The sequence below is a fragment of the Conger conger genome, chromosome 11, assembly GCF_963514075.1.
Source record: "Conger conger chromosome 11, fConCon1.1, whole genome shotgun sequence".
Taxonomy (NCBI): Eukaryota; Metazoa; Chordata; class Actinopteri; order Anguilliformes; family Congridae; genus Conger; species Conger conger.
Window position 1 is genome coordinate 3115625 of NC_083770.1, and position 22476 is coordinate 3138100.

General features: G+C 40.6%; 1 protein-coding gene across 2 annotated transcripts; it reads left to right on the top strand.

Moving 5' to 3' along the window:
• Nucleotides 1–358: 358 nt before the first annotated feature.
• lmbrd2a (LMBR1 domain containing 2a) lies at nt 359–20405 on the top strand. 2 transcript variants are annotated; one of them, XM_061261235.1, is made up of 19 exons: nt 359–493; nt 1028–1070; nt 1903–2178; nt 2308–2402; nt 4654–4752; nt 5992–6159; nt 6417–6627; nt 6889–6963; nt 7058–7171; nt 7620–7800; nt 8392–8573; nt 9739–9872; nt 10750–10855; nt 11087–11184; nt 11793–11896; nt 13747–13793; nt 14010–14118; nt 16910–17036; nt 17830–20405. In XM_061261235.1, the coding sequence occupies exons 3-19, from the start codon at nt 2005–2007 to the stop codon at nt 17891–17893; spliced, it is 2088 nt and encodes a 695-aa protein (XP_061117219.1). In that variant the 5' UTR covers nt 359–493; nt 1028–1070; nt 1903–2004; the 3' UTR covers nt 17894–20405. The 2 variants fall into 2 exon arrangements, with proteins under 2 accessions (XP_061117219.1, XP_061117220.1); XM_061261236.1 differs by lacking the exon at nt 1028–1070 and having other exon boundaries at nt 361–493.
• Nucleotides 20406–22476: the final 2071 nt, after the last annotated feature.

The window sequence follows — 22476 nt, forward strand, 5'->3', positions numbered from 1 at the left end:
ACTGCTGGGAACATGATTTCACAGAAAAGACTGTACAATATTAAGGACATGGGGCTATAGATTAAATGTAACCATTTTTAATTAATGCAGTAATAATCTATGATAATAAGCCAATAGTGAACTGACAGTGTATAACAATGCATTCCTGGGCCATATTTTATAGGAATTAGTGTATCTACATCACAATTATATCCAACTGTATTAATTAAAAGGAGAAAAACGACAAAATTACAGTTCAGAAACAATTTAATTTAATAATTTAATAATTACATTTATTTATAACTTTTATTTTGATAAATGCGAATCGGAAGTCTGCACAGTCGCCACGGTACGATCTCTGACGATGCTGTCATAACATAGGCTACCCCATAGTAGCATATCAGGGGGACTGCACAAAGCACGTACAAATTCCATTTTTCGTTATCAGAGGCTCAGTGTTATATATGTTTGGCTTGTGAATTTTCATGCTGCTATAGCTAGTGCCCGATTGTAGGTAAGAATATAAATATTTATTATTTTATTTATTGATAACCTGGTTGGCTAGCTTGCTTGATTATGCTGCTCTCAAGGCGTGCTACCTGGCTGACTAAGAAAACAGAAAAGCATTGACAGAAAAGCAAACTTTAGCTACGTTAGCATCGCGCACTGCCATTTGTCGAAGTTTACTAACGAGCCAGCTAGTTAGCTGATGAATATCCCCGCTGTATGTTGCGGTAGTTTGCGATCATTCCTTTTGACTGGTTCTTGGTGTTTGATTGTCAGAATACTGACAGTCACGAAAAGTCATGTGACATTGTGTTTCCACGTTTGCTGTATATCAAGTTTTGTTGGCGTTTAATTGTTACCAGCGAGCTGGATTTGTGAGCATTATGATTCATGAATGTGTGTGCATAACTAGCTAGCTAAAGTTAAATATATTACGTTAAATATACGTGAGAACCGTATGATCATGTAGTCTTTTGCTGCTTTAAAGTGACCACATTCTAATATTTAGGATTTAATCCTTGCTTCTATCATACCATACCAGATAAGAAACATCTCATTCTCCACCTGCTCTTCCGATATTTAAGGTAATATAAGGTTCAGATTTACATTTAATGTTCATACCCCACAATAATTACTCATCATTTATTGGTGTATGTATTCATAGGGATATTCATGGGATATTTAAGGCATTTGATTGTATAGGTACCATTCAATGTTTAGTGTTTATTAGAGTAATTGAGCTTGAACGTCATTTACACATGTTTTAAGGGAGAATGAGTAGGTAATTTAGAAAATAGGGTTAAGAGAAATGCAATCAATACGACCTCAAATTCATCTAAAATGTCTAGTAATGTGTTGGTGAGAGCCACATCAGAACATACAGTGGGCATGGTAATTCATTGGACAATATAAATGTTACTGTTATTTTGGTTCTGTACTCTAGCACTTTTGAGTTTGATACAAGGATACAATGACAATCAGGTTGAAATGCTGACTGTGAGCTTTCATTTGAGGGTATTTTCATGAACCATTTAGAATAGAAATGATAGAACCTTTTGTACATAGTCTGTAGTCCAGTTTAACATAAGAGAATAAAGTAATAATTTTTAATATTATTAAGGATTTTCAACTTTTTCATGTACATGAATACAACAAAACACATCTGTGAAGCCAAAACAAAATACTTGTAGTCCCTTAAAGTGGGGGTACCACAAAAGCTCATTACTAAACGGATAATATGATATGGGTGAAAATACTCTCAAATTAAAGCTGACAGTCTGCACTTCAACCTTCATTGTATCTTTTCAAACTCAAAGCGCTAGAGTACAGAACCGGAATGACAAAAAAGTGTCACTGTCCAATGAATTATCTGATTGAAGTCATCAGGTTTCAGACTGACCGCCATTTTGATCACAGTTTTAGGTGGTCGCCCCAGCAGAGCCCATCCAGCATCAGGCCAGGAGTGATTGTGGAGGGTTTTGTTCGGTCAGTGATGGAGCACTGAGCGGGCGGAGCAGGATGAGTGGGGCTGCCCTGGGCATCGAGATCGTGGTAGTCTTCTTCCTGGCCCTGTTCCTGCTGCAGCGCTATGGCGATTTCCGCCGGCAGCAGAAGATGGTGCTCTTCGGCACGCTGCTGGCCTGGTACCTGTGCTTCCTCATCGTGTTCATCCTGCCGCTGGACGTCAGCACGGTACAGACAGTCCCTCCCTCGCCTCTCTCCCGACTGCGTCTCCTTCAGGCTTTGCTCCTGCCTTTTTGAAGAGGCAGATATGGCTGGTCAGTGAAGGCCTGTTCTGTCTACCTTTCCGTCCCTTTGCAGACCATTTACAAGCAGTGCAGGATCGATCGGCAGGTGCACGAGGCTGCGGCCATGTCCAATCAGACGATGCCAAACTCACACGCTCTGACAAAAAGGTGAGGATGCTGTCCTGGTTTTTCCATCATTTTCAGACTGTGAGTGTTTAGAGCAGTGGTGGCTGCTGGCCAGATTTTTTGGTGAAGCAAACCCACCAATCAAACCCACCAATCAAACCCTTTAGTGCCACCCTTTACCTGTTGACCTCAGCCTTTTTCAGGTGAAAAACACTGTCACACAGATGGTATAGGCAGCCTGTTAAACAGGTTTCAATTGACAACCAATCACAATCACACTTTACATTTGAAAATACTGTCTTTTCATTTATTGCATCTCAATTCAATGCATATAACTACCGATGTATCCAATGTATTTTTTCATTAACCTACTTTTGTCATTTTTTGGTTGGATGTGAAATAGGTCAGTTGTCGCCCTGCTTGTGCCAGCACAGGGGACATGTATCGACCACCAGTTGTGGTCTTTCTAAAAGTGGAGCCACTCTAAGCCATAAAAGGTGGCGTGCATGAAACTGATATTTTTGCTCTCAAAAAAATAAGTAGGCCAAATGATCTTATCGACTCGCTAGTTTATTTTGTATGCAGTCGCTTCCCTGTGTTCTGTTCGGTTATGATTCATTTGGTTCATATGATTCTGACCTACTTACTGTTGCCATATTATCGTAGCTGAGATTGCGCTGAAAACAAATATATGAAACACTTTGGAAAATGTTGTCTTTGCATCCATTACAATGCATCTAACTACCAATGTATCCAACTACTAAAAAGTGTAACATTAGTCCAAAAGCATAGTTTTATTAAAACAGATTACTTGTAACAACATTCCATGTTTAGATCATGAATGTTTCAGGATAAATAAATCGATTGACACCAATTACTTTGGAACAGCATCAATTTTTACACATTATCATTGAATGTAATATTGCATCACCATCCTTTATCACAGGGGTTTTCAACCTTTTTTGACACGCATGTTTGAGCTGGTGGTCAAATGACTGATGATTGATACATAGCATTACGAGCAGGAGTGAGGATATGTATCCACTGCAACAACATAGTGACAACATGGAGCTGTCAGGTCATCCATGTTAGAATAGAGATCAGGCAGTGAGAGGAGGAGGAAGGAGAGGTGGAGGTGGGGGGGGGGTTGTCCTGGTAGAGGACATTGTCTTTCACTGCAATTCAGGATTGTTTCCCACTTTGTACCTATAATTTTGTTGCTATGATTACAAAAAAAATAACTTTTTCAAATACAACTCTCTGCACCAATTTCATTTCATTCACAAAATGGATAAAAACTACCAAACCACTGCAGACATTTCTCAAAGGAAAAGCACCAGCACTAGAATTCTTTGTGTCAATTACAGAACAGTAATCTAAAAAACACTAACGACCAGTGGCTTTAAAATTGGACTGTAGAAATGTATAGTTTTTTGGTGGTTCAGCCTGATTTTTTTGTAAAAGCAATGATTCAGTTTGGACCACATAAAGTGCTCTTGTGCTAACTGTTATTCAGACAAGGATGTTTTCACATTCACTCGCACACGCAGATGTCATTTTCTTCCAATTCTAAAATCCAAATGAAGCCAAATTTGTTTGCTAATAGGCTAACATTAACGTTGAGCTAGCTAGCTCAAGTCTTTTTCTTGACTTTGATTGGTCTTTGAATTTCAAAGTGTTCGCAACTTATTTCGTCATTTATTTACACCAATATATTCAACACAGACAACGCCTCAACCATTAAAATTCAAACAATTGCTATAATAATCACTTTTACTCACTATCTCTATCGATCTCAATTCTCAATACAATACACACAAACCGAAAAATAAAGATGGCGGAGCAAGTGCCGACTCAGTTGAACTGTGATGTTCTGATAAATGTTCTGATAAATCCACAAATATCCAATCAATGTCTTATATGTCTCATTGAAGTATATCGGCCTATTGAAGCAAAAATGCTTTTGCCTCACTAGCGGGGGCGCTGTTTTCCCAGAGCATGATTTTGAACAGAGGCAAAATCACAAAGGGAACTGTCATTGTTAGGATAATTTAACATTAAATGAATGTGTTATGTATGATATGCATGTTTTTTTTCTTCTTTTTTTGGTGAAGCACTGCTTCACCTGTTGTCTTAGAGGAGCCTCGTTTATATACTGTTGTTTTAATTTCATGTCTTGGTGTACCTTGTATGGATGGTGGATTCTAAATATTATTATTATTATTATTATTATTATTATTATTATCACAATAGTGCTTTGGCAGGTAATTAATAGTTGTTTTCTCCTTGGTAGTGTGCAAAAGGAGTGTTACAAGCCATGGAGCTACATTCCAGATGGAATAATGCCCGTGTTTTGGAGAGTTGTGTATTGGACGTCACAGTGTCTTACCTGGTATGTAACATTGCCTTTGGAACGTTTCAACCTGACTTTAAAAATGTATTTGATTGTATTTGATACACCTAGATGTGTTAAACATAGCACATTTGCTATCAGACCACCCAATTTTTAGGTGAGCAAAAGTATTAGAACAGAAAGTATTTAAGTAAATTAAACTCAATAACACTTAATATTTGGTAGCATATCCCAAGCTTACAATAACTGCATCAAGCCTGCGACCCTGTTGCATTCTTCTTTTTTGATGCTTTTCCAGGCTTTTACTGCAGCCTCTTTCAGTTGCTGTTTGTTGGGGGGTTTACTTCAATGGCCTCTTCAGGAGGTGAATGCATGCTCAATTGGTTTAAGGTCTGGTGATTGACTTGGCCAGTCTAGAACCTTCCACTTTCTATCCCTAATGAAGTCCTTTGTTGTGTTGGCAGTGTGTTTTGGGTCATTGTCTTGCTGGATTCCTCCCAATTCGTTTGGACGCATTCATCCTGCAGCTACCATCATGAGTTACATCATCAATAAAGATTATTGAGCCCACTCCAGAAGCAGCCATGAAAGCCCAAGCCATGACAACTTTTCTGTCATCAATTGCTGTTGTTTTCCTTGGTCAACCTGTTCGATGTCTTTTTCTCAGTACGCCAGTGGTTTCTTTCTTTTTCAGGAACATTCCAAGTTGTTGTACCAGCTCTATCCCCAATGCTTGTCTGATTTCCCGTCTTTTCTCAGCTTCAAAATGGCTTGCTTTTCTCCAAAAGACTGCTCTCTGGTCTTCATGTTGGTTTATCTTTTTTAACACAAATATCTTCACAGGCAAAACCCAAGAGTAGACATCCAGAACTATTTATTGTCTAACCAATCTAACAGGACACATCTGGGCAACAAGAAACACCTGCCAGTCACATGTTCCAATACGTTTGCTCACCTAAAAATTTGGTGGTCTGACACAAGAGGTGATATGTTGTAAGTTGTTTAACAAATCTAGATAAAAATACCAGGAAATAAAAGCTGAAATTCACATGTTTCATCTCATGTACATCTTTTGACCTCAAACTCAATTGTCTTCAGTGTACATCAAAAACTAAGGAATTGACCTTGCCGTTCCGGTACTATTGGAGACTGTATGTTATGTGAACTGTTCATATTCTCTCCACATAATGATGTGTGTTTGTGTGTTCTTTACCTCTGATGGTCGTGAATAATATATGATGTTTTTATTGAGAGTGCTCTTTCTCTTTGTGTGAGCAGGCTTCTCCTCCCCTTCATGCAGTCGTACGCTCGCTCTGGGGGATTCTCCATCACGGGGAAGGTCAAAACAGCTCTCATCGAAAATGCCATCTACTACGGCACCTACCTGCTGATCTTTGGCTCTCTTCTCATTTATGTGGCTGTGCACCCAAAGTTGCAGCTGTCATGGTGAGTGTCTCTCCTTTCGTCTTCCTGCAGCACATTTGTACAGTATGTTTGGGTGCTTCATGAACACGGTGAGTCCCTGCCCGGGCACTGTCCCCAGTCCTGTACACCCAAGATCAGCCCCTCTCCCCTCTTTGTTTTCCTTGCTCTCTGATTGCCTGACCTTATCTCTCTGTGTTCTGCTGATCAGGTCTGGCAGCGAACCCTTTCAGCATGCCCACGTTGACTCATCCCCCTCGTCTCTCTTGCTCTCCGATAAGGTACGAGCTGCAGACAATAGGCATCACGGCAGCCAACACCTGGGGGCTGTTCCTGCTGGTGCTGTTGCTAGGCTACGGGCTGGTGGAGATCCCGCGGTCGTACTGGAACTCGGCCCGCCAGGGGTACCTGCTGGACAAGACTTACTTCAAGGCCGCTAAGCTGATGACAGAGAAGGCTGACGCCGAGGAGAACCTGGAGGACACCATGGAGGTATCGGGGACGGGTAGCACCGGTGTGGGAGGGTTGGGACGTGAAACGACCTGGGTCAAATACATTCTAATACTTTTCTGTGCGCGATTGAGCTTTCCTGGTGAAATTGTGCCAACCGAGAGGTCCAAAAGGCAGGGCTTGAGAGTATTTCATGGGTTCCAATACACCAGACAAGCTCAGTAAAGCTTAGAATTACGTATTTGACCAAAGTCTGGACATAAAGATTAATTTTGTTAACCGCCTTGTTCTGTCTTTTGACAGGAAGTCAGAAAAATTAGTGAGTCCATCAAGTACAACCACCCTCTGAGGAAGTACATTGACACAATTCTGAGAAAGGTAAATATGAAATGGTGATTTATTGGCATTAGGCATTAGGATTATAGAATCTTGACATTTAAAAAAATGTAAAAACTCTGGTCTTCAACCACAGTGCCCCGTGGACTATCAGGAGAAGATGGGAAGGAATATGGATGATTATGAGGACTATGATGACAGACGGAACATTTATCCCAGCGAAAAGAGCTTTGTGAAGCTCCATAAACAGGTCTGATGGAGTGACAAACTCTATATTCCCCTGTAAGGAGCGAGCATGTGACCAGAAACAGTTGTGTAGTACCTTTGAAGATGTTATACTTAGGCCTGTTTCAACATTTGTCTTGCCTAACACTGTCAGGACAGCAGAATCCCTCCCCATATTTCCATGCAGACTAAAAACACACCTTTTCAACTTAGTCCTCCCGCCTGATTTACCGCCCCTTCCAACAGCTCTTCATGCGTGTTTTACTCTTTATGGATGTGATGTTTTTAACTTGTTGAAGAACATATGCACTTGTAAGTCACTTTGGATTAAAAGCATCTGCTAAATGACTAAAATGTAAATATAATGTTTTCAAATTCCTCAACCTGCAGCACAGCCTACAGGGCAAGGCAGTAAATAGTATGCATCACCATGTCAGCGCTGCCCTGTGCGTGTGTGTGGGTGTGTTGCTCAGGTGATCTATGCAGTGCAGCGGCACAATCGGACCCAGGTCCAGTGGAGGAACCTGCTGGAGCAGGCCTTCCATTTGGAGGACGTGGCCAGGAACGAGACCAGCACCTCCGCCCGGTTCGTCCATGGCTCCTCCCCCGAGCAGCGAGGGTGGATGAGCAGAGTCTTCTACACCCCGACTGTGGGTGAGTGCCCCACTCGCCTCCCGCTGCTCCCCAATATGGGCGTGTCCCCCTTCCCTTCACACAGAACCAGCACCATGATTGGCTTAGTGACTTTACATGAAAGAGGAGGATGCATTGTGACCATAGAAGAAGCAGTGCTTCTTACCTCCCCCGTTGACTGGAGGCTTTGAAAGCAGCCCTGCTTGGCACAATAATAAATATACAAAAAACATACCTAGTGGATAAATATGCACAAAAAAAACTTTATTTTCGAACATATATAAAGTATTATGCTTTAGTAATTATTCAGTGGAATAATTCAAACTGAATTCTAATATTTTTCAAATAAATTATTTTGCCCCTGGTTTTATAATACTTAAATTAAATCAGAATCTATTTCAGAATCATTGATATCCTTGGGTTTGCGCTTACGGACCCTTATTCAGTTCAGACCACAGGTTTTTGATTTGATGACACAGTGTGCTCCAGAATTATCCATAAAAATAAAAAGAAAAGGCAACCCTCCAACTGCCAGACAGCTGCTCTTACCACCTGAGCCAATGTGGCCCTTAGTGATGCTTATGTGAGTAACTGGTCTGCCTCTTTTCTCAGAGTGGTACTGGGAGTGCCTTGTGAGGCAGTGGTTCTACCGGGCGCTGGCAGTGATTCTGACCCTGTTCTCTGTGGCGGTGGTGTGGTCCGAATGCACCTTCTTCAGCACCCATCCTGTCCTCTCCCTTTTCGCCGTCTCCATTCAGCTGGCAGAGCGGGACTACAACTACCTGTACATAGAGGTGAGCACTACAACTACCTGTACATAGAGGTGAGCACTACAACTACCTGTACATAGAGGTGAGGACTACAACTACCTGTACATAGAGGTGAGGATTACAACTACCTGTACATAGAGGTGAGCACTACAACTACCTGTACATAGAGGTGAGCACTACAACTACCTGTACATAGAGGTGAGGACTACAACTACCTGTACATTGGGGATGAGCACTACAACTACCTGTACATAGAGGTGAGCGCTACAACTACCTTTACATAGAGGTGAGGACTACAACTACCTGTACATAGAGGTGAGGACTACAACTACCTGTACATAGAGGTGAGCACTACAACTACCTGTACATAGAGGTGAGGACTACAACTACCTGTACATAGAGGTGAACACTACAACTACCTGTACATAGAGGTGAGGACTACAACTACCTGTACATTGGGGATGAGCACTACAACTACCTGTACATAGAGGTGAGCGCTACAACTACCTTTACATAGAGGTGAGGACTACAACTACCTGTACATAGAGGTGAGGACTACAACTACCTGTACATAGAGGTGAGCACTGCAACTACCTGTACATAGAGGTGAGGACTACAACTACCTGTACATAGAGGTGAGCACTACAACTACCTGTACATAGAGGTGAGCGCTACAACTACCTGTACATAGAGGTGAGCACTACAACTACCTGTACATAGAGGTGAGCGCTACAACTACCTGTACATAGAGGTGAGCACTACAACTACCTGTACATAGAGGTGAGCACTACAACTACCTGTACATAGAGGTGAGCACTACAACTACCTGTACATAGAGGTGAGCACGAAGTGTGTGGAAGTAGTTAAGTGCCAAAAACGTACAGAATAATAATAATAAAGAGCGAGTGAACATAGCATGCATGTACAGTACGGTAGAGCAGAGAAAACATGTCCTTATGTTAGTACAGGAGAGACCATTTTTGCTTTGACCAGCGGGAGAGGGAAACCCCACTTTTACACTTTACTGACTCTCTTAGGACTATACCAGTTCTCCACTCTACTGATGCACTTCGATCCCCGTTCCATGCGCTTGTGTTTGCATTGTGTCTGACTGTGGATAAGAGCGTCTACCAAGGCCTGTGATGTAATGTAAACTTTGGTACGATTTTGCTTTCATTTTGTTTACAAGATGGCGTGCTTCATCACGATCTTCTTCCTGTGCACGTGTGTGTACTCCACTGTGTTCCGCATCCGAGTCTTCAACTACTACTACCTGGCCCCGCACCATCAGACCGATGCCTACAGCCTGCAGTTCAGCGGCATGTAGGTGCAGGGGAAATGCAGCTGGGCAGCATACCACTACAGTCATTACTGGATGCAATAACAATCACCGTGGTGTTTTGCCCTTGAGCGTTGGTATACAGTACTTGACAGGTTGTGTGAAATGTTTCTGGGGAAAAATGTTACCTATTATATGTTGATAAGGCAGCCAATTAACAGCAAGGCTGTCCTTGTGATTGAGGGAAGCACACCACCTGATCTTATGGGAGGCACACAACCATGCATGCACTAGATATCAACAGTGATGTTTTTTTTCCCCAGAAGCATTTCATTTCATGTGAGGAATTGCAGCAACAAACGTCCTCAAACCACAGCACTGCTTATCTCTCCCCCTTCTCTATGAATGTGCTGATGTTGATTTAACTCAAATCATTGTACAGCTATACAATGTTTTGGTCCGGAGTGTCAGTCCGTCAACTGTATATTTTGAAATCCGAATTTAACACAGGCAGAGGGTGAGTCATCATGTCGGTGAGCCTTATTCAATGATAGGAAGGGATTTACAATGACCTTGTAGCAATGTTTTAACATAGAAATCTTACCTATTGTACCATTAAGGAGAAAACTACTAAAAGAAAGGGGCTACACCACACGCTGGCAGTGATCATTATTGCACCTCATAATTATTGCTGCTGTGTGTCGCCCAGCCCTTGTTCAATGTCTATAAAACAATGGCATACTTTTGCATTGTTGAAAATGTGTTCCTGACATATTCAATGGGGGTGAATAAATTCTGTGAGATGAACTGCCTCAAATCAGTCTCATCCAGTTCCATCTAAGGGGCAGCAATAGGACCAGGGGTGGTTAAATTGATGTGGGGTCAGTTTTGGGGGACTCACGATGCACGGTTAACCTGCAGGTTGTTCTGCCGCCTGACCCCGCCTCTCTGCCTGAACTTCCTGGGCCTCATCCACATGGACTCCGCCATTTCGCACAAAAGCAAGGAGCAGACGGCGTACACGTCGGTGAGTTCAGACTGGGGCTTCCCAAGACACATGCTCCACTTGCTGCATCGCTGCATGGAAATCCTCCCGGTCATACTGTGTTCCCTTTCTGAAAAACTCTGTTCCCATACACAAAACTATTAGCAGCATTCAGCAATTTTCATGTAACAATAGTCATCCATGATGACTGTGGCTCATAGACTCAATCATACCTCATAATATCAACCATAACCACTTGGATCTCTTCACTAGATTATGGGGTCAATGAAGGTCCTGTCTTTCATCGCTGATGGCTTCTACATCTACTATCCCATGCTCATTCTCCTGCTGTGCATTGCCACCTACTTCAGGTTAGTCCCTTTTCGCCTCTCTCTGTCTTAAACCAAGGTGTCCCTCCCATTGTTGTTTCAAGTTCAGTTTTGTTTTGTAGTCTGAAATCTTGCTGAAGCCGTGTTTAAGTGTGTTTTCCTTCAGTGTTTTTGTTCAGTGTTTTTCTCCAGTTTTTTTCTTTAGTATTTTTGTTCAGTGTTTTTTTGTTCATCAGTGTTTTTTTTGTTCAGTGTTTTTCTCCAGTGTTTTTCTTCAGTGTTTTTTTCTCCAGTGTTCAGTATCTCCCTGGTTTCTCCAGTGTTCAGTGTTTTCTCCAGTGTTCAGTATCTCCCTAGTTCCTCCAGTGTTCAGTGTTTTCTCCAGTGTTCAGTATCTCCCTGGTTCCTCCAGTGTTCAGTGGTTCCTCCAGTGTTCAGTGGTTCCTCCAGTGTTCAGTGGTTCCTCCAGTGTTCAGTGTTTTCTCCAGTGTTCAGTGGTTCCTCCAGTGTTCAGTGGTTCCTCCAGTGTTCAATGGTTTCTCCAGTGTTCAGTGGTTCCTCCAGTGTTCAGTGGTTTCTCCAGTGTTCAGTGGTTCCTCCAGTGTTCAGTGGTTCCTCCAGTGTTCAGTATCTCCCTGGTTCCTCCACAGCCTGGGCACCCGCTGTCTCAACCTGTTAGGATTCCATCAGTTTGTGGGCGACAGCGAAATGACTGCCGACCTCATCGATGAGGGCAAGGAGCTTATCCGACGAGGTAGCAACGGGCTTCCTGGCCTTCCCTTTCTCCTATCACACACATACACCCACTATGATCGACAACCCACTTTTAATATACATTTTGAAACTGATAAAAACTGGTATTTGCATTACATTTGTTTTGACTGTTTTCAGAATTCATAATCCGTGGTATGTTAGTGCTCTGTTCCCCTTTCTCATGCATTCTCTTGGTCATGCATTCTCTTGTTATGGCTAGAATACATATACTTAATAAATATACCTTTTTTAGTTCCAACTATTTTCTCACATTCTGTCTCCAAGGGTATAGTGATCTCTTATTAACCCTCTACTGTACATCAGACAACAAAAGGCAATTGAAGGGAAGTTAATTTAGTGGCATCTGCAATTATGAGAAGTTACTGTGAATGACAGCAGGAAAGCAGTCCTAAGCGTTCATGTTTTTAAGTGCATGGTCATTTTGTTAGCTTGCAGCACGAGAGACGAGGAAACCCAACAGTTCTCCATCTACTCCTTTTGTTTACTTTGTGAATTTGCCTTGAGACATTCTGTTTTTCATGCCTTGACATAATAGGTTCGACTGTAAACAAATCAAAACAAAAAATATTTTTCTTGGAAATGGTCCCCTGGACCAAACATTTACTTGGCGGGGCTATTTTGTAAAAACCATCAATATGTTTCTGTCTGTGTGGGTTTTCTAGACATAATACGCCTCGTAAACAGACTCCAGGTTTTGCTGGGATGGAACGATTTATGATTTGATATTGAGGTTACCCTTTTTCCCTAAGGCTGGACCATAACCAGGGATGTGATTCTTCTGTCTTAAGACGGAAATCTGTATTTTCAGACCCAGAACAAGGACTCACATGAATCTTGGAGATCCGTAAAAAAACATGTTTTTGCCGTGTGTTAATCTCCCCCTCACTCACATAATGATTCCCTTTGCCATTTACTCGTATTTTCACTTCCTTTGCTCTGATCTTCATATGTATGCTGAAACTGGTCGAAATATATTGGCTACAATAAAAACAATTTATTTTTAATTTTAAGTTTAATTTATTAGGTATACCTGTGCACCAGATTGTTAATGAAAATATTTTATCAGCCAATCATGTGGCAACAACAACATTTATGAAAGCTTGCAAACGTGGTCAAGAGGTTCAGCTGTTGTTCAGACCAAATGTGAGAATGGGGAAGAACTGTAATCTACTATAAGTGACTTTGACTGTGGAATGTTTGAAACTGCTGATCTCCTGGGATTTTCACGAACAGCAGTCCCTAGAGTTTGCAGAGAATGGTGCGAAAATCTAAAAACTTCCAGTGAGCCAGACTGGTCAAAGCTGACAGGAAGGTGGCGCAAATAACGTAATAGTAATGCAAAATAACCATGGTATTTTATACCATAACAAATAAAACAGTGGTATGCAGAAGGGCATCTCTGAACACACAACACATCAAACATCTAAGTAGATAGGCTACAGCAGCAGAAGGCTTAATAAGTCTAAAAAATAAATCTAGTGAATGCCTAATAAAGTGCCCACTGAGTGTATACAGCCTTGTTTGTACTACAATATTTCTATGATTATAGTTTCATTAATAAAACCTCATTAAACCTTATAGCACACTATGCCATTGCTATTTAAGTAGTCAGATCAATTTCAGATCAGATTCATTTTGAGACTGCTATTTTCATTTGAAAAATCTGAGGTGCACCTGAAAGCACTATGAAGTACAGTGTGCTGGGCAGAGAGTGTAATGGTGTAAAACAGACTTGCTTTCAATTCACTGATGGTAGTGCTAATATCACATACTTTATATTCTACTTTATTATTTTTTCCATTTGATTGAAGTCTTTTGCCTTTTGTGCAGAGAGAAGAAAACTTCAGAGGGTGGAAGATGGACAGAATCGCAGAAGGGTTTGTTTAAAATAAATGTTTTCACTTCTATTTGCTTTAGTCCCGCATGCCCAATTTGCACAGTCGGTTTACCCCAGAAGCTACAACCAGTTCACTTTAGGGACATATGCTCTAGTTCAGTCCTGAACTGAACTAGAATTCAGTTTGTTAGATGATGACTACTCAACCTTTTCTGCAGGGCGTGTGTGTGTGTACAATGGACTGTGTGTGTTCCAGGAGTGGCGAGAGCGCTATGGGAATCGAGAAGACTATCCTGCACGAAACCGGAACACCTACTCAGAGCTGAAGGAGCCCAATAGCTCTGATGTAGGCAGCCCTAGCAGACGTGAGTGAAATTCCAACTCTAAACAGTGTTCGGGCAGTTTCTCATATGGAGAAAAAAAATATCCAAATTGTCAAAGAAATGACTACTGTGATAATGCCCTCTTTATTACATGCAGTATGAAAATAATCCTCAACACATCAGTACGGCGCTTTCTCTGAAACAAAGCAGCAAGCTCTCTAACTATATGTTTGTGTTGGTTGGCACTTCCATAGCTAAATAGTCAACCAATTTAGGTAAGGTAGATGACGATAATTAAGGTAATTAAGGTAGATGACGATAATTAAGGTAATTAAGGTAGATGACGATAAACACTTGGCTTATTGTTGTAAACACGTTTTGTCATGAGGGTGTAACCTACGTGTAATCAATTTCAGGTTTTTCCACAAGGCACAAGTGAAGATGTTGTGTTACAAGATAAACTGGATCATTGACCTATTTTTGGGAAGATAAAATACCATAGTTGAATGCATACACTACTGGTGTCTAGGACACGCCTCCTGGGTGTTCAGTAATACATCCCCTAGCTAAGGCTATCACCGTGTGGCCAAAAGAGGCCAGCTAGGTAACGGAAAGCCTACATTACAGCACTCCTGGATGGAGTTTCCTGAGCTGCACTTTTTCGTCAGGGGCGTCTGCTAGCTACATTAGCTGCCATTAGTGAAGCTGTAGCTCAGGGCGTCTGTTTTCCCTACCTACACTTTATGAAATTAAACACAAACTTAATTAGAATAATTTTGATAGCCAGCTCAGTGAGATAAGAGTGCAATGTTAGCTAACTAGCTAGTCAACATATTTGTCTGAAGAATAATAAATGTAGCTAACTTAACTTAAATTGGCTACAGTGGGGCACCCCTGGTTACTATGAATTTTTATGTGACCGAAAGCAAACCTGAACTCTAAATGGTACAATTAAACATGAGACCTTTCTGCAAATTTTAAAGCAAGATTACATTTTATGTTAATTTTTAAAGATTTAGAAATGATAGAAAAAGGAAAAGAATAGTTAATTTTTAAAAAGATGACTACTAAGACCCAGACCCAGGTCCTTAGGGCTTCAATGAGTCAGGTGAGTATAATTCCAGGGCTGAACTTTTTATTCTGAAGTAACTCCATACCTTCTAAAGTATCTGACTACAGTGGCTGCTTTGTCTGGTGTTAACAACCATGGGTTCCTCTAAACAGTCCAAGGATTTCATAATGAAGATGGTTCATTTCCACCAAGAAAGAGAAGGCTGCAAAAACTCTCAATGTTTCAAACTACCTACTTCCATTGTTGGAAACATTATTAGAAAATTGAAAATAAATGGCACAGTTGAAGTCAAGGCCAGGTCTGGAAGACCAAGAATGATTTCAGATGGAATGGCCTCAGACCTGGTGAGAAATGTTCAGAAGAATCTAAACATCACTGCAAAAGAGCTGCAAAAAAGAATAGCAATCTATCAGGCACTCAGAACAAGGGATCCAATAGTGAGACCACAACGAAAGTTCTTTAGAAAATAAGGTCTTTATTTTCTCAGGGTAGGTTGGTACAGCGAGGGTCAATAGCCAGCAAACAGTTATAGCAGGGATAAGGCAGTTCGTAAGCAATAGTCCAGGCAAAGGGTCAGATCTCTAGCAAACAGATGTATTGAGGATAATCCAAAGAATAGTCGCGGTCACAGGCAATGGGTCGAAAACAAACAAACGGGCTAATTAAACAGGAACACAATCCAGAAACGAAAGTCGATAAACAGAAACAGGTTGAAAAACTACGGGTCAGAACAGGACTGAAGAAATAAGCTAAACTCGATGGTCGGGGACGTAACAAGCCAAAACAGGTATCAATACGAAAACGCTGGAGAGTATGGATTGAACACATAACAATTTGGCAGGGGTTTTTATACACAGGTAACGAGAGGAAATGGGAATCAGGTGGGGAAACAATCAGGAAGTGAAACAGGTGAAACGAATGAATGAAGTGACAGGGAGATTACGGTGTGCACGGAGGAAAAAAAAACACGAAAACGCTAACAACATAGGCAGACTACAGAGCATGAAAAACACAAAACCTAACACAAACACAGGTCTAGCCGTTCACAGGACAACAATACAACGTATTTTAAGCAACAAAGACCTACATGGCAGAGTTGCCAGAAAGAACGACCTTAACACAAAATTAAGCATCTGAAGTATGCAAAAGATAACATTGAGAAGCCTGAGGCCTTTTGGAACAATGTGCTTTGGACTGACAAAACCAACTTTTTAGCCACCACCAAAGAAGGTGTGTTGAAGGGTGAAGCCTTGGATTCCACTAAATATCAAGAAATTCTGGAGGCTAATGTCTGAAGGTCACTCCAGACATTGAAGTTGAAGAGAGGTTGGGTATTCCAACTATACAGTGATCCAATGCATACCTCAAAATGAACATTACATTATTGGCATTTGGCAGACGCACTTATCCAGAGCGACGTACAGTTGATTAGACTAAGCAGGAGACAGTCCTCCCCTGGAGCAATGCAGGGTTAAAGGCTTTGCTCTTGCTGAAAATATGCTAGATATAGTACCATTACATTGCCATCAATTTCTATATACTCGCGCTGTAATCTAAGGTGTATAACGTTTGTTCAGTCTTTCTACAGTAATCATTTTGTTAAGGAATAGTTGTGCTTTTGATGGTATTGGGTAATCCTGAGATATATATATATATTTTGGCGGTCAAAGTGTACAGTTGTGTTGTGACTATGAAAAGGAGCATATTTGGAAAATGAATGTGCATGTTTTATGGGATTTTTGTGACTATTGCTCTTGACAGAAGGCAAGTCTTCTCGACCCAGTGCCCGGCTTGACAGAGACCGATTTGAGCTCCTTCACGATGTCGAGCCACTTGATTTCAATGGAGACACGATCCTCGAAGACCCCGTGGAGTCTGAAGGTGGAAGGTGTGTTTGAGATCTCCCTCAAATTCTGTCTTCATTTTATTTCTTTCCATTTTTGACTTCTTCTTGTCACTCTTGTTGTCTTTATTCAGTCTAGCTGTTTCCATCCCTATCCCCATCTTTCACTTCCCACAGTCCACTCCCTCTGTTTCCATCCCTATCCCCATCTTTCACTTCCCACAGTCCACTCCCCCTGTTTCCATCCCTATCCCCATCTTTCACTTCCCACAGTCCACTCCCTCTGTTTCCATCCCTATCCCCATCTTTCACTTCCCACAGTCCACTCCCCGTTTCCGTCCCTATCCCCATCTTTCACTTCCCACAGTCCACTCCCTCTGTTTCCATCCCTATCAAAAAAATTTGAGGAATCAAATGCGTTGCAATATCAACTTGTATCAGTCTAAGCATTTCCATCTATTCCTTTGAGGGGATTAAATGGGTGGAGTTCAATTTATTACCTCTGAGCTATTGGGTCCATCTCATTTATGACATCAAGAGGGACCTGACCTAACGGCCAATACACGTTTTCGTCTCATTGCATATCTCCTTCAATAGTTTCATGATTTGTAGAGATTTTTATAGAGATTTGTAGCGTGAGCTATGTGACAGAACAGAAAATGTCCCGGGTTTGAGGAGGGAGTTTCCAGTACATATTGACTGCCAGTGTATCATAGTTATGACTGAGCATGTTTGTTTTATAATATTTTCAAGGTGAAAGTCCTGCATAGAATGTGGTTAAATGATGTAGTTTCTGCAATGATAAGGTAATCAAAGCTCTCTTTCTGTTCCACTGCAGGCACACGGGGGCGCGGTACCTGGCCATGACCTCCTCCCAGAGCCGAATATTTGACGATGTCTGAGAAAGGGACCGGACGAGGAGAGGAGAGGGAGAGAGAAAAGAGTGGGTGTTTACGCTACCCTCAGCAATCCTGCAGGGAGAGCAGTGAAATATCCAGCGTTAATTCAACCCTTACAGAGTTCATATGAGCCGAATCTGGTCACAGCAGACTCCTAAATTCTGTAAGAGTTTACACTGGACATTTTACTGTGAAGACAGCAGAAGAGTGGCACTCGCTGACCTGTGAATGTAGCACCTTGCATCTCTTGTACTTCACTGGCCTGCACTTTGGACTTGATCTTAAACATGATTCCTAGGGGAGTGTATCAGAAATTCTGGTTCAGATCCAAAAAAACGTCCTTTTGCTGTAGTTGCTTTGGAGGGAATGTGCGGGTGATTACTCTCCCCTCACCAACCCGGCAGGGAAGACTCTGACCAGAAGAGTAGCGCTTTCGGACCTGTGAATGTATGCACATTACCTCTCTTGTACGTCATTGGGATGCACTTGATTTGAACTTGATCTTAAAGGATAGGGCCGGCATAAGTTTATATTTTTATTTTTGTCAACATGTCCTCTGAAACGACCAAAACGACCACAATGCTCCTGTTCATTCATTCCTGTTCGTTCTTTCACCCTGTGCACAAAAACTTGACCAGAAAGCCATTCGTTCTTTCACCCTGTGTGCTAAAATCACGATCATAAGGTTGTTTCAGTAAAAAGCATGAATGCCAGGTTCATCATAATGAAGTGAAAACCATAATGAAAAAACATGCTTGTTTTTTTGTTCTTGTATTAGTCGCGAGGGACTGTATCTGTATCTGAAGTATTTATTTTCAAGTTGATTTTCTGTGGAAGTGATGTGGATATAGTGTAGATTCTTAATCAAATATGAATCTCTGTTAAAAATATAACAATATTACAACATTTTTTTTTTGGTGTTTTAGTACTTTTAAGCAGATTTTTCCAGACTCCGTTTGGCTTGGTGTGATTATTGGCAGTCACAAAGCACAAACCCCACACAAAGCGCAGTACCTCTGGGGGTTCTTCCCTAGTTTTCATCACAAGCTGTTGCTTTGTTGTTGATTCTCGGGTCCAGTTCTGCCCTGGCCTTCAGCACTGCTCATTCCACCACAACAGGCCATAAGCTGACCTTTTGACCTGTAGAATCGCGTCTCTTCCTTTTTACCCTGCCCCTTCCTCCTTGTTTTGTTTTGGGTTGCGTACATAACCTTTGCTTGTATTATCCTTAGTCAGTAATTGACAGCGTTCACCTAACTTCACCCTGAAGATGAAGGCATGTGTCATGTGACATTACACAGTTCAGTGAGTCTTTCTTTCCGTCCTTTCAAGGAAAATGTTTTAAAGCTGAATAGATTGTGGGTGACATATTTATTGTTGTTCATTTCTGCTGTCTGAACAGATACTGAGAAGATATATCTGATGCCCATCGCTGCATCAGAAATGTGATGGGTGACAAGTATTATACTACACTTTAATATGTGACACTGATTTCCATTTATTGAAACCTTATTTGTTAAACTTGAAAATGAAGGGTGAAATTAATGCATTTTTCTGTTGACAGTGGCGTGGAAATGAACTGACTATGCACCATCAATTCACAGTGTATTTTAGGTGCATGTATGTTCTGCAGATCATTAACCAAGAATGCGATTGTAACATCCATTAATATTTAAGAGAATGGAAAACTACACAGTAAAATGACTGTTAAACCAACTCTGCCAGTCTCATGAGGACAATGTCTTGTTTTGGAGTTAAAAGTAGTCCATCACAATTGATTTTACACTGATTTACCATTTGATGCAAATAATTTCCTTTTTCACTTCAAGTTGTGAGTTTATGTTAAAAGAATGCAGGTGTTGCCTTGCGACACAAAAGCAAGTGGTGGTCAGTTTAGTCTACAGATAGGCATAGCTTCAGCAGAACAATCATAATATTTTTCAAAGCCCTTCAGGATTGCAAAGTGAGTTCCAGTGTTGAGTTCTAGATTTTATTATGTTTTTTAATTTGCCGTTGGCTCTTTGAACAGTGTACTTATGGGTGTGGTGAGGGATTGTTTGGCAACAAAATGCAATAGAAGTCCATACATTAAATTAAAAACATCTGTACATCTAATGAAGGCTGCCAAGATGCCTGTTAACATGTATTTATGAAAACAATTATTTGTTGTCTAGTCATAGCAAATCTACCATTATTGGCTGACTTAAATGTTCATGTATTATGTTTTATCAGTTTTTTTTGTTTTTGACTGGAGATCATCCAAGATGGTTCAACCCTTTAAAGGAAGATGACAACATTTTGCGAAATTTAGATTTAGATTTAGATTTATTTTAAAATTTTTGCATTCAATTTCCATGTTAGCATAACATGTTAGCTTAGCATAAAGACTTGAAGCCTCTCGGAGTCAGTTGGAAAAAAGGTATATTTCAAAATGTTGGTGTTTTAAGTATCACCTCTTTCCTTGACACAAGCTTGAAAATTACATACCCAAAATAAAATGGTTACTATTCCTGAACCCTAATAATCCTGGTGTCTTCTGAAAGGTGACCCTTTTGGGGTTTGTTTTACTAGTATTACAAGTATTACTAAAACAAAGTTATAGAACGCAAGCACAGTGGAAGTGGAAGATTTTTTTGTCACTGAAAAGATTTTCTATATTTCAGTGGATACAGATTATTGTGGCGGTACCTGGTGTGCTTAGAACACACTGGAGACAAAGTCAAAACCCTGGACAAATCCCCTTTAAAATTTGATGATGATATCTCCAAAAATTTGCATTCTGCATTGTTTTTTCTAAGGTATGTCTAAGCAGTTTTCCAAAAAAGACATTTGGACACATTGAAACTAAATGACATTATGGGTCTTAATGTGTAAAATACTGTATTTTGCTTAATAAAGTATACAACACTTTTTATCCTGAAAAAAAGTGTTTGCACTTCCCCCCGACTGTCACCCTCCCCTACGGTAGTCCCTCTCTCTCCTTGCGCTCTCTTCAGACAGCAACAGGTCGACAATATTGTAAAATAAATAAGTACAATAGTCACAATAACAACATCTTGTATACTAATATTTACATTGAGGTCCATTGATTTAAGTTTTTGTCAAATACCAAACCCCCATCAACTAGTCAAACACATTCCACAATTTCACATGCTATTTATTATTCAAAAGTAGCCTTGTTCCTTATTTATAAGCATACTGCATAATAATAAAATATTTTTGAGAATATATTTAAATGCTCACTGATATAAAACGGACATCCTCTATTTTGACATAGGCATCGCGAAATACATCTTTTGTTGTAAAACATCAACCTTTTTGGCCTTGAAATATGTTTTTGCCAAAGCGTAACAGTCTCACTGTGTGTATTGAAAATGGTACAGTTTCCTTACGCAGGCCAAAAAATACTGCATTGTTTTATGCAAGCCTGACAGACTATACATCATTGGAAAAGTAATGTCTTCAGCTAAAATGCTTCTGCATGTTACTTGAGCACCATACCACCAGCCGCAGTGCTACGGCAGTATAACAGCTGAAGTTATAATGTATTTTTTGCCTATGGATGGGGATCATATCTTTACTCTGCAACTGGATTAACGATACTGGTCAGATACGCTCGTACGTTGGCTCATCCTGTTCGAGAGAGCCGATACAAAATGTAGATAATCGCATTCCTATGTACAGGAACTTTTGTACAAGTATGCAATGGCTAGGTAAGCAGTGTTTGGGTAGTTAACTTTGGTCACTTTTGCTCTGTTTGTTTGTTCAAAAAAAAAAAAAAAAAAAAATGGCCCTTGTCCTTATCTTTGTTGTACAGGTAGCAGTTGAAATTGTACTTCCCTCTAGGGTCTTTCAGCGAACTTATCCCTGGTTATGGGTATGCACTTTGTTGTACGTCGCTCTGGATAAGAGCGTCTGCCAAATGCCAATAATGTAATGTAATGTAATGTAAACAGACAGAAATGATAAGTCCTCCAGAGACATTCTAAGTAAACAATGGACACCATTGCCACCCACCTTAAGGAAAAAAAATAAGGAACTGTTGTCGCTAAATGGCTTGACCTCTTACTATAGTGATTGAAAATTGCCACACTGGCCCTGCCCTAGGCCGGTGAGACTAAATAAAATGGTTAAAATGGTTTGTTATTTCATGCTTTGTATGCTGTACAGTACAGTGGCTGGTTTTTCCATTGGAACATTAACTTCATAAATGTACTTTTGTTGTGGAAAAGCATTGTAACCTAACTTGAAGCTTATATCCAGTTGCCTCACTGTTGCTTCATACTGCATGATTTTCTTATGAAAATGTCATTTTCAGTACAAAACCTCCACTTGGTTCAGACAAATGTTATTTTATGAACTGCAGCCCATAGTCATACACTTTTGAAATCCTTTGTCATTCTATTTGTGTGTAATTGTTTCCCATTTCAGATATTTTATTGGCAAATACAAAGTCTACGTTTGGTAGGTATGCGGCTTCATGGTGGAATTTAGATATAAATATATAATATAAATATAAAAGCCCAGCAGTCGGTCCTGCAATTTGACTTTTCAAGTAAATTGATATATGGGATATTCTGCAGAAG